Genomic DNA, 12,737 nt, shown 5'->3' with positions numbered 1-12,737 from the left:
GGTTTTATGTTGTTTGCACATAGCCGTTTTCACTTTGCTTGTTATGGGGTAACGTCCTAACTCACTGTCCTGCTTTGCTAAGGTCCATGTTTGTGATGAGACTGTCCACAGCTGACAGCTGTTCCTCTGAAACAGACAATTAGAAAATAATTGATGGATGTGCATAAAGTGTTGTCCCAGATTAGCCTGTGCAGTCTGCATAGGCTAATCAGGGACGACGCTTTCTGCCTAGATGGGAATTTAATTAAAAAGAGACATCCGTTTAACGAAAAATTCAATATTCCAAAATTCAAAAAATGTCCTCCCTGATTAACCTGTGCAAGCTTTACACACACACGCATTAAGCCCCATTTTCCCATAGTGCCACACTAAAATGTAGTGTCAGAAAATCAGGTCCGCCAAATATAGTAGTACTTACATAGACCCAGGAAAAAGTGTGGTCAGTGCAAAGAGGTTACTCATATCAGCCCAAAAAACAGGCGCTCCTACCATTAGAGCTCAATAGGTGGCTGGTTCTAGGCGGACCCTAGCATACTTCAGCTCAATTGTTATTTATCTTTCTGCTCGTCTTTCTAGCTAGCCTTCTCAATCATACTGATCCTAATTGGTTTCCATAAGATCATATATAGCTTATCAAAATGATCTGACATGGTTTGGAGGTTGCATATAAAAACAAGAGCACCGCCTTGCAGGTGCAGACCGCTCATCTATTTTCTTTTTAAAGGTGAAGGGACTCTCAATTTCAATCACAAAGGAAGGAGGCGTGGAGTGAAGAGGGGTGTATAGTGTGGGGGTGTGGACATTTATTACATTATCTTCCAAAAATGCGAAAAAAAATGCATTTTTTTTATTTTTTAAATTCAGGGGTGGGGGGGGGGGGGTGGTGGAGGGAGGGGATTCTTGGGTGCGATGGTTGGACGGTATTTCAAAAATAAAATAATATAAATAAATATTTGTTTCTTTTAACCGTTTCAAAAAAAAAACAAGGGACAAAATTGTCACAAAACCAGGTTTTCATTGTGAAAAAAAAATCTGATAAAGGGAGAAAACTCAAACTGAACTTTTGAAATGTACAAACAAAATTAACCCCCTTTGTAAGTTTGTTTTAAAAAAAAATCTATTTTTAGTCGTGGTAACCTTGACATGGAGATATTGACGTGATTCTTTCGTGTGACACACCGTCCCATGATGGTGAACAAATGTGCCAAATGATTTTAAAATCTCACAATGAATGACATAGTTATGGCCAGGACAAGCTCATTTATGGCCATTTTTGACCTTTGAACTCAAAGTGTGACCTTGACCTTGGAGATATCGACGTAATTATTTCGCACGACACACCGTCCAATGATGGTGAACAAATGTGCCAAATGATTTTAAAATCTGACAATGAACGACATAGTTATGGCCCGGACAAGCTTGTTCCGCCCGCCCACCCGCCCGCCAGCCAGCCAGCCAGCCCGCCCGCATTCGCCAATCTAATAACCAGTTTTTTCCTTCGGAAAACCTGGTTAAATATTGCAAAAGTATTCATAAAATAAGCGATTTGGGCCACATATATTTGACCTCTCACCTTGAAGGATGACCTTGACCTTGACCTTTAACCACTCAAAATGTGCAGCTCCATGAGATACACATGCATGCCAAATATCAAGTTGCTATATTCAATATAGCAAAAGTTATTGCAAAATGTTAAAGTTGGCGCAAACAGACCAACCAACCAACCAACAGACAGTGCAAAAACAATATGTCCCCCATAAATATTTGGGGGGGGGGGGGGGGGTGGGGTGGGGGGGTATAGTGTGAGGGTGTGGTCATTTGTGAGATGATCTTTAAAAAAAAATATATATAAAAATTAGGGGGGGGATTCGGGGGGGGGGGGGGGGGGGGGGGAGGAGGAGGGGGGGGAGGGCATGGGGGATGGTTTGGGTGGAGTCTATTGTGGTATGTCAGGTTAGAGTAGTTTTGTCAAAGTATCAATCAAATCTAATCGTAAATAAAGAAGTTATGGCAATTTTAGCAAAATTTAAAGGTCAAGGTAAAATTTAACTTGCCAGGTACAGTAACCTCATGATAGCATGAAAGTATTTGAAGTTTGAAAGCAATAGCCTTGATACTTTAGAAGTAAAGTGGATCGAAACACAAAATTTAACCATATATTCAAAGTTACTAAGTCAAACAAGAGGGCCATGATGGCCCTGAATCGCTCACCTGACTCATTAAGATCAGATGAAAACTATGACCTCTATTGTCTACACAATGTTTTTCTATGATTTGACCTAGTGACCTAGTTCCTGACTCTAGATGACCCAAATACAATCCCAATCCAGATTTCATCAAGATAAACATTCTGACCACAGTTCATAAATATTGGATGAAAACTGTGACCTCTATTGTCAACACAAGGTTTTTCTATTTATTTGACCTAGATTTTTACCCCAGATGACCCAAATACAATCCCACCCAGATTTCATCAAGAATTCTGACCAAATTTCATAAAGGTTGGATGAAAACTGTGATCTCTAATGTCTACACAAGGTTTTTCTATTATTTGACCTAGTGACCTAGTTTTTGACCCCAGATGACCCAAATAAAATCCCAACCCAGATTTCATCAAGATAAACATTCTGACCAAATTTCATAAAGATTGGATGAAAACTGTGACCTCTATTGTCTACAGAAGGTTGTTCTATTATTTGACCTAGTGACCTTGTTTTTGACCCCAGATGACCCAAATACAATCCCAAACCGGATTTCATCAAGATAAACATTTTGACCAAATTTCATCAAGATTGGATGCAAACTGTGACCTCTTCTGTCTACACAAACAAATTGTTGACGGACGGACGCACGGACACACGCAGGCACGCACAACGGACGCCGGACATCACACGATCACTTCATGACAGGTGACCTAAAAATATGTGTCGGAGATAAACATGAACAGTTGTGGTTAAAATCCCATAGAAACAAGGGCTGTTTGTAAAACATGCATGCCCCCCTATATGGGCTATAAGTTGTAGTAGCAGCCATTGTGTGAATATGTTTTTTGTCACTGTGAATGGTGGTGGTGGTGGTGGTGGTGGTGTAGTAGTAGTAGTAGCAGTAGTAGTAGTAGTAGTAGTAGTAGTAGTAATAGTAGTTGTAGTAGTAGTAGTAGTAGTAGTAGTAGTAGTAGAAGTAGTAGTAGTAGTAGTTGTAGAAGTAGTAGTAGTAGTAGTAGTAGTAGTAGAAGTAGTAGTAGTAGTAGTAGTAGTAGTAGTAGTAGTAGTAGTAGTAGTAGTGGTAGTAGTAGTAGTAGTAGTAGTGGTAAAAGAAGTAGTAGTAGTGGCAGTAGTAGTAGAAGTAGTAATAGTAGACGTGGTGGTGGTGGTGGTGGTGGTGGTGGTGGTAGTAGTAGTACTAGTAGTAGTAGTACTAGAAGTAGTAGTAGAAGTAGTAGTAGTAGTAGTAGTAGTAGTAGTAGTAGTAGTAGTAGTAGTAGTAGTAGTGGTAGTAGTAGTAGAAGTAGTAGTAGTAGTAGGAGTAGTAGTAGAAGTAGTAGTAGTAGTAGTAGTAGTATTAGTAGTAGTAGTAGTAGTAGTAGTAGTAGTAGTAGAAGTAGTAGTAGTAGTAGTAGTAGTAGCAGTAGCAGTAGCAGAAGCAGTAGCAGCATTACAAGACCAATACTTAAGAATGATCAAATGGGAAAAGGTAACCTAGCACTGGCAGTAAATATGGGGCTCATTTACAGGTCAGATTTGGAATCTCTGCTGTAAAATGAGATTTTGAATGAATTAAAGGGAGGCAAATCTGTAATAAAAAGAACATGCATAAACCGTAGTTGTTTCCCTTGTTTGAACCATGCTAAATCCTTACAAGTTTGGAAAGAATTGGATGAAAAATTTGGACTTTATTGCATAAACACCATTTTCTCAATTCAAGGGGAGGTAATTCTGTACTTCATGGACCAATAATGCTCAGTTTTTGTAGGGTTCGTGTCCTGATTGATATAAAGACACTGTGCAAATTTGGAAAGGATCGGACAAAAAATGTGGAAGATTTTTGATAGGCAAAAACGAATAAACATGCAAAGTTCAACGAGCTCCTGCGGCCATGTTTTTTGACGAATCAAATTTCTTTGAACAACTTTTTCAGGGGAGCCTTCAAAGGTCATCCCTGTGAAATTTTTTGAAAATCTGATGAGCGGTTTCTGACAAGAAGATTTTTTAAGGTTTTTCCCATATATGGTCATGGCGGCCATCTTGGTTATGTGATCAAATTTTTTTTAACAATTCTTTTGTCCCATGACCTAGGGATGCTCTACATGAAATTTAGTTGAAATTGGCTCAATGGTTTAGTAGAAGAAGATGTTTACAAATTGTTTACAGACAGACAGACAGACAGACAGACGGACGGACGACGCCGGACGGTGAGTGATCACAATAGCTCACCCCGAGCCATCGCTCAGGTGAGCTAAAAAGGGCCATAATTCCGTTAAAATGACAACCAGAGTTATGCAACTTGTCCTTTTACTGTACCCTTATGATAGTTTGCCAGTGTTCCAAGTATGAAAGCAATATCTATGATACTTTAGTGGTAAAGTGGACCAAAACACAAAACTTTACCAAATTTTCAATTTTCTAAGTATAAAGGGCCCATAATTCCGTCCAGATGCCAGTCAGAGTTACATAACTTTGCCTGCACAGTCCCCTTATGATAGTTAATAAGTGCTGCAAGTATGAAAGCAATAGCTTTGATACTGTAGGAATAAAGTGGACCTAAACACAAAACTTAACCAAATTTTCAACTTTCTAAGTATAAAAAGGGCACATCATTCTGTCAAAATGCCAGTCAGAGTTACATAACTTTGCCTGCACAGTCCCCTTATGATAGTTAGTAAGTGTTGCAAGTATGAAAGCAATAGCTTTGATACTTAAGAAATAAAATGGACCTAAACACAAAACTTAACCAAAATTTTCAATTTTCTAAGTATAAAACGGGCACATAATTCTGTCAAAATGCAGGCCAAAGTTATCTAACTTTGCCTGCCCAGTCCCCTCATGATAGTAAGTAAGTGTACCAAGTTTGAATGCAATAGCATTGATTCTTTCTGAGAAAAGTGGACCTAAACGCAAAACTTAACCGGACGCCGACACCAACGCCAAGGTGATGACAATAGCTCATAATTTAAAAAAAAAAAATAGATGAGCTAAAAAAATTAATCAATAAATGAATGCCACTTCCACAGAACAATGAGCCGCGCTCTGTTAAAAAGGGGTTTAATGCCTGTGCCTAAAGAGTCATCCCAGATTAGCCTGTGCAGTCCGCACAGGCTAATCAGGGACAACACTTTCCACTTTTATGATATTTTTTGTTTCAAGAGAATATCTTCTTAGCAAAAAATCAAGTTGACTGCACGGGCTAATCTGGGACGACACTAAACGCACATGCATTAAACCCCTTTTTCACAGAGCATGGCCCAAATGCATTTTTAAGAAAACACAGGTAAATATGTGGCTAAAACATTGACACAGACAGAGACCTTTCATGGTCCAATTTTGAGCCTCCATATGCAACTCACCTGAGGGTTTAAATTTCTTATTTGTGGGGTTCTCTTCTTTTACTGGCAAGGAGCCAAATGTAAACTGACGCACATCCTCCATGTATGGAAGTTCAAACCAGTACAGACACTGCAATGTGAAAATATTAATTTAAAAGTACAGACAGGTATGTGAAAATGTGAAGTTCAAACCAGTAGAGACAATGAAATATGAAATTCAAACCAGTACAGACAATGAAATGTGAAGTTCAAACCAGTACAGACAATAAAATGTGAAGTTCAAACCAGTACAGACAATAAAATGTGAAGTTCAAAACATTACAGACAATTAAATGTAAAATTCAAACCAGTACAGACAATGAAATGTGAAATTCAAACCTGTCAAGGTACTGCAGAAATGTGAAAATGAGAAAGTCAAACCAAGACATTGAATGTGACAATTTAAAATTCAAACGAGTACAGAGATAACAACAGGTTGTAAATAATGCAAAATGTAAAAATGCTTCGTTCAATCTACTTCTAAAATATATAGTTAAAACAATGGAAGGCATTACAAGGGACAAAATTGTCACAAAACCAGGTTTTCAATGACGTGTCTCCATATTGCCATCTGTCCATATTTAAAGTTTCATGAAAAAATATGAAGAACTTTTAAAGTTATCGCAGGATCCAGAAAATTGTGAAGGACTCACGGACGCACAGAGCGCAAACCATAAGTCCCCCTCCCAGGTTTCACCAGTAGGGGACAATAATACATGTAAACCAGTACAGCTTCTATCTCAAATTACAGAAAGTTCTTTAAATCTTGTTCATGTCAACATGGTACAGGGATTAACCCAGGTATTAAGTTCAAAGTACATCAATTCTGGATTTCTATGCAAATAGGCATACAAATTAGCCTTGCTCTGGAAAAACAGGGCTAAAATGCATGTGCATAAAGTGTCTTCCCAGATTAGCCTGTGCAATCTGCACAGGCTAATCAAGGACGACACTTTCTGCTTTTTATGGAATTTTCAGTTACAAGGAAGTCTCTTTAAAACAAAAATCTAGTCTTGATGGGAAGTGTTGTGACTGGTTAGACTGTGAAAACTGCACATACTAATCAGGGACAACATTTTACACACATGCATTAAATCCATTTTTCCTGAGCCAGACTAAAATACATTTTTATTTTAAACTAAACACGGCGAACACAGACCTCATAATCTGCCTTTATGTGTGGAATGAGACATCCGACGCGGGGACTGGACCTGGCGTCATACACACGGCGGGCAACAGCACACATGTTCGTCTCGTAGAGGGCGTTAATGATGGCTGACAGGGCTACACCGGCCGTCTAAACAGTGAATAGATTAAGAAGGATGACCTTGACCGTTCACCACTCAAAATGTGCAGCTCCATGAGATACACATGCATGCAAAATATCAAGTTGTTATCTTTACTATTGCAAAAGTTATGGCCAATGTTAAAGATTGACAAAAACCAACAAACAAACAGGGCAAAACAATATGTCCCCCAGTATAGACTGGGGGACATAAAAATATGCATGTTACATTTAGTAAAACATGTAGTATTACAATACAATTTCAGCGAATTCAAAAATGTTCATGTTATATTTAGTAGCAGTTCAATTTAATTTCAATTTTTTTAATCATAATTTTACAATTCATTTGAATATCCTTATTTCAAAGAATTTTATTTGAAATCAATTTTATAGAAAGTATTTTTCTATTCCCAATGTTAATATGTTCTTTATTGAACGAAATTACCTCATTTATTAGAACCTTTCTATCCTTGAATGTTCAGTGCATTTTGAAACCTAAATATGACCCCAAGCTAAAAATGCACACATCTTTGGCTTATGTTAATTAATTCATGTTCTTAATTGGGACATAATGTTTCAACAACTGTCCTGCTTGCAGGACTTCCAAATAAGAATACTCAAATGATCAGCTACTGTTATTTCCAAGCACAACCCCCACTAATTAATCATACATAAGAAAATTTCCTTCACAGTTAAAGTCTAAAAGTAACCAATAGCACACTGGTAAGTAATACTTGAATAATGAATGCTACCAATTAAAATTCAAGAAGACCTTCATAAAGTAGACTTACTACAATTTTGCAAGTAATGATATGAGCAAGACGCAACAATCATCATGAGATTGATTGACGCACTGGCGAACGGTGGGCGGCGAACAGACAGACTACCTGACGTATGCCTAATCTGAATCCAGTATACACCTTCTACGTTGCCATGATGGAGAGGGGCATGATAATTTAACACATGAAGATGATTAACTTTTCCAGAGCTGGAACCGAATTTTGAAGGCCTTTGCAAACAGTTTGGATCCAGATGAGACGCCACAGAACGTGGCGTCTCATCAGGAGCCAAACTGTTTGCTATTCTGATAGTATTCTTTGAAAAAAAATCAAAGAAAATGCTAATTTTAGAAATTCAGCAGACAACATTTTAGCAGAAGACTAATTTCCAAAAATGCAAAGGGTTAAACAAAGTGGTTACCTCATCCCCCTTTTCTGCAACAACCACCATACACCCGTCTCCCATCATCTCATGCCGCTTTACCTGCATCAGCAGAGGTAATACTGGGTAAGAACTCCTATTATGTTTTCATCTTATATTTGTATTTTAGTAGAAAATTGTTTTGGAATTTTCAGAATAGTTTTACCCTTTCCTCCCTCAAAAGCAATATGAAAATGGCAATATGCACCCAGAATATAACCAGAACAGCCTAAGAAAAACTTGCAGGCAGTTCAGGTTTTATGCTGTTTGCTGCTCATAAGTATACTAGGATTGAAAATAAAGCCTTTAAAATTTGAATCTCTTAATAAAAGTCTTCACTTTGATTTTCAAATGGATTACAAATGGGGAAAATTGCGTATCTGAGAATACAAGGGTAAAGAATTCTTATCAAAATTCCCACTATTATTGGTATAAATTCGAAAAATTCTTTTGGAATTTAAAAAATCTTTTGTACTAAAAAGTGAGATTTTTACATTCTAACATATATATGAATATTGAGAATATCTCGACAAAATATTTTGGAAAAACATCACTTTATAATATATATATTTGAATAATGCATTACAAAGTTTGACATACAAAAGAACGTCTGTTTGTTTAAGTAAACATGATAACGGTAATATTTTGGGGGGTCAGCAAACAATAAAAAATTGGAATAAATAACATTTTGTTTACGAACCTGTTTTTTATTTGAAAATAATGCAGATGCAGTGGTTTTGAAACATACTTTAACAATTATTGTTATGACTCTCACTATTTGAACACTTACAAAAATAATCATTTTAACCAATACCATATGTAAGAATCAAAATTTGTGATGATGATCCACATTTTACCATAGTTATTTTTTAAATATTAATCTACATTTTAATTCCATATACACAAGAGCATCATATGCAGCAACTAGAGACGTATGAGTAAATATTCTTTTTAATATTCAACCCTATTCTAAGTAACATATACACAGGAGAATCCAAAAATTTGCAACTACAAACTGCTGAGGACCTTACATTTTCTGTGGTCGCAATAGTCATCATGGTGTAGTGGATATGGTGTCCACCTAGCGACTGGGAGGTAAAGGGTTTGATAGCCATTGTGTTCATTAGACCTCCCTCAAAGACCCCAAATACTGGGCCTACCGAGGAAACAGACTTGAGAATGTTTTATTAACCATTAGGCTCTTGATGCAATCACGCTTGAATTAACAGGTTTAAACTTAACTTACATTTTCTGTCTTTGTGAATCCCAACACCTTGAAACACTTCTCAGCCTTGTACTTCATGTTGGTCTTGTCATCCTCCGTCATGGGAACTAGAGTGTTACCATAGCGATGGCCTGAACAACAAAAATCAGCAAAATAAGATTATTAAACATAATGGGAATATCAAGTGGGTGTGATGAAAAAAAATATCATCCCTACCTCCAGGGTTCGACACTAAGGTACGTCCGACAGACATTGTCTAGTAAGATCGGTGGTCGGGCTTGTAAAACTGCGGGCTTGTCCGACTGGTCGTACATAAATAAACAAAAATCTATACAGATTCATATAACTATAAATAACTGCTGTGAAAACCTTTACTTTTAATGTGTAAAATTACTCTAGTATCCGTTATTTACATTAAAACAAAACTAGTATACATGTATTTAAATAAACGCGGAGCATTCACATGATTCATCGCTATTTTTAGACGCAAAGGAGAGCTTCCTGCAGAAATTGCTTGTTTCAATTGGTCAAGATGTCCTGAATATTAATGATTTTCTGCAGTGTCGTAATACTGTAGAGCATGATTTTACGACTTCTATCGAAAATCGGTATCGTCAATGTAAACATTTTTGCGTAGCAGACAAGATAATGTAATTTAAAGAATGGCTTTGTTCAAGTTCGTATTTTTGTCCGACAAATCAGTGAATAAGAAAGAATCCGACGCTTAACTGACACAAAACGTAAATATGAAGAAACACGAAAACGTCAATTTTATCCTAGATGGAAAATCAAGTCAGTTCCCATGGCTTGAATTTGACGAAGAAAAGCAAAAAAAAGGGTTATTTTATTGTATTACTCTATGCATAAAAAAATCTGGTGTTCACTGATTATTTACTGATAAATCATGATTAAACAGTTACATGACACAATTGTGTTCATTTGCTATGTCATTTATGGTCTAGTAGACATCAGGTTCGGGCTTGTACATTTTAAGAGGAGCTGGTCCGACGGTCTTGCTGTAAAAAAAGTTAATGTTGAACCCTGACATCCCAACATATTTCCATCATCTTCGACCATATCATCCTCACCTTAGACAATATCGTCCTCACCTTTTACCATATCCCCCTCACTTTAGACCATATCTTCCTCATGTTCGACCTTCTAAGCATGACCTACCATATCATCCTCAAATTCAACAATATCTTCCTCACCTTTTACAATATCGTCTTCACTTAAGACAATATCGTCCTCACCTTCAACCATATTGTCCTTACCTTTGACCATATCATCCTCACCTTCGACCATATTTTCCTCACTTTCAACCATGTCGTCCCCACCTTTGACCATATTGTCCTCAACTTCAACCATATCTTTCTCACCTTCAATCATATCATCCTCACTTCCACCATATCATCCTCACCTTTGACCATATTGTCCTCACTTCCACTATATCATCCTCACCTTTGACCATATCATCCTCACTTCAACCATATCATCCTCAACTTCAACCCTTCTGTCCTCACCTTCGACCATATCATCCTTGTCCACCTCTGTCTGTTCCTCGTCATTCTTGTGATAAGTTCGCAGCTTTCCCACCTCCATGCTGGGGTCCTTAGCATAGACATCCTTCCAGGATTGCTTCAGTTTGTAGTCCTTTACCTGTATATAGTTTAATTTAGTTTAAACCTCTTTATTTTGGCATGATTGCAGTGAAAGCCTAAGGCTTATTTGAAATATTTTTGAGTACGTTCCCTGGGTTGAACCAGTACTGTGTCTTTGGGGGAGATTGAAAGAACGCTTACAGAGAATGGATCAAGCCCATGACCTTCCAGTCGCTTGATCCACTACACAATGATGACCTATCACTTGTGTATAGCAAAAAACACCGTTTAAAGGTAATTTAGGTAAAAATTATCAAGCAGTTCAAGTATTTCTGTAACAACTTCTAGTAAAATATTATCGGATGCTTTAAAGCTGTGATCAATCTTCATTACTTACATTTAAACTTTTTTTTCCACAACTTGAACATAATAATAATAGTGGAAGAGCATAAAGTATGAACACAGTAAGTGTTTGTGTCCAAATTTGTCACAAGTCTTTGTAAGTCTATTTTTGTGTCCAGCTCATAACTTTGTTGTGCATGGAGGGATTTCAGACATTGAGATAGATTGTCTGCTTATCACGTATTACCAACCAAAAATTTACAAGGCCAGTGAAAAAATACAAGATCACCAAACATACAGATTTTTAACCAACACAGTAAAAATCTTGCACTTTTCACAGCAAAGTCATTTTGCAATTTCCAGTTCCCATGATTTCTGGACAATAACCAACTAGAGCTGTGTCACAGACGTGACGAATACCCCCACATGCCGCATTGACACAGAATATTTTGCATGTTGTCTTCACAAAAAACAGCGGACACCATGCTAAATATTTAAAACGCACTAAGTGACCCTGTGACCTAGGTTTTGACCCGGCATGGTCCATATTCGAACTTGGCCTAGACATCATCTAAATACAACTTCTGACCAAGTTTGGTGAAGCTCAGATGAAAACTCTTTGAATTAGAGAGCGGACACCATGCTCAATGTTTAAAACGCACTAAGTGACCCAGTTACCTAGTTTTCGACCCGGTATGACCCATATTCGAACTTGACCTAGACATCATCTAGATACAACATCTGACCAAGTTTGGTAAAGATCAGATGAAAACAACTTGAAAGACACAGAATATTTTGCATGTTGTCTTCACAAAAAACAGCGGACTCCATGCTCAATGTTTAAAACGCAATAAGTGACCCAATGACCTGGTTTTTTACCCTGCACGGCCCATGTTCGAACTTGACCTACACATCATAGAGATACAACTTCTGACCAAGTGTGGTGAAGATCGGATGAAAACTACTTGAATTAGAGAGCAGCCACCATTCTGAATGTGTAAAACGTACTAAGTGACCCAGTGACCTAGTTTTTGACCCGGCTTGACCCATATTTGAACTTGGCCTAGACATTTTCTAGATACAACTTCTGACCAAGTTTGATGAAGATTGAAGACCAATCAACTGACAGGGTGATTCCAAAATACACTATCAAACTTTGTTTGCAGAGTTATTAATATCGTCCATCTGTTCAAACTTTTTGTAATTTAAATGCATGCAAAGGGTGCAGCAGCTTTGATACAGTTTTACCTTAACAAATCCATTGATATGGATCATTTAATCAGGAGCTATGTATTTTACCTTAACAAATCTATTGATATGGGTTTTTCAAACAGGAGCTATGTATTTTACCTTAACAAATCTATTGTAATGGATCTTTCAAACAGGAGCTATGTATTTTACCTTCACAAATCCATTGATAGGAATCTTTCAATCAGAAGCTATGTATTTCACCTTAACAAATCTGTGGACAGTGTTTTTTTTTTCGTAAAAAAATGGGTCTGG

The 12,737-nt window shown here is 37.3% G+C and overlaps 1 protein-coding gene across 2 annotated transcripts in view; it reads right to left on the bottom strand.

Moving 5' to 3' along the window:
• Nucleotides 1-12,737, bottom strand: part of LOC127858403 (X-ray repair cross-complementing protein 5-like) — a 54,384-nt gene that overhangs the window by 27,618 nt on the left and 14,029 nt on the right. For both annotated transcript variants that reach the window (XM_052395540.1, XM_052395539.1), the window contains exons 8-13: nucleotides 10,815-10,950; nucleotides 9,313-9,422; nucleotides 8,067-8,129; nucleotides 6,741-6,878; nucleotides 5,564-5,672; nucleotides 66-126 (exon numbers count right to left, since the gene is read on the bottom strand). In XM_052395540.1, coding sequence (XP_052251500.1) covers nucleotides 66-126; nucleotides 5,564-5,672; nucleotides 6,741-6,878; nucleotides 8,067-8,129; nucleotides 9,313-9,422; nucleotides 10,815-10,950 — 617 coding nt within the window. The remainder of the gene's footprint in view (nucleotides 1-65; nucleotides 127-5,563; nucleotides 5,673-6,740; nucleotides 6,879-8,066; nucleotides 8,130-9,312; nucleotides 9,423-10,814; nucleotides 10,951-12,737) is intronic.

The sequence above is a fragment of the Dreissena polymorpha genome, chromosome 14 (genome assembly GCF_020536995.1).
Source record: "Dreissena polymorpha isolate Duluth1 chromosome 14, UMN_Dpol_1.0, whole genome shotgun sequence".
Taxonomy (NCBI): domain Eukaryota; kingdom Metazoa; phylum Mollusca; class Bivalvia; order Myida; family Dreissenidae; genus Dreissena; species Dreissena polymorpha.
The sequence above is the reverse complement of the archived record's forward strand: the minus strand, read 5'-3'. Positions and strand labels throughout refer to the sequence as shown.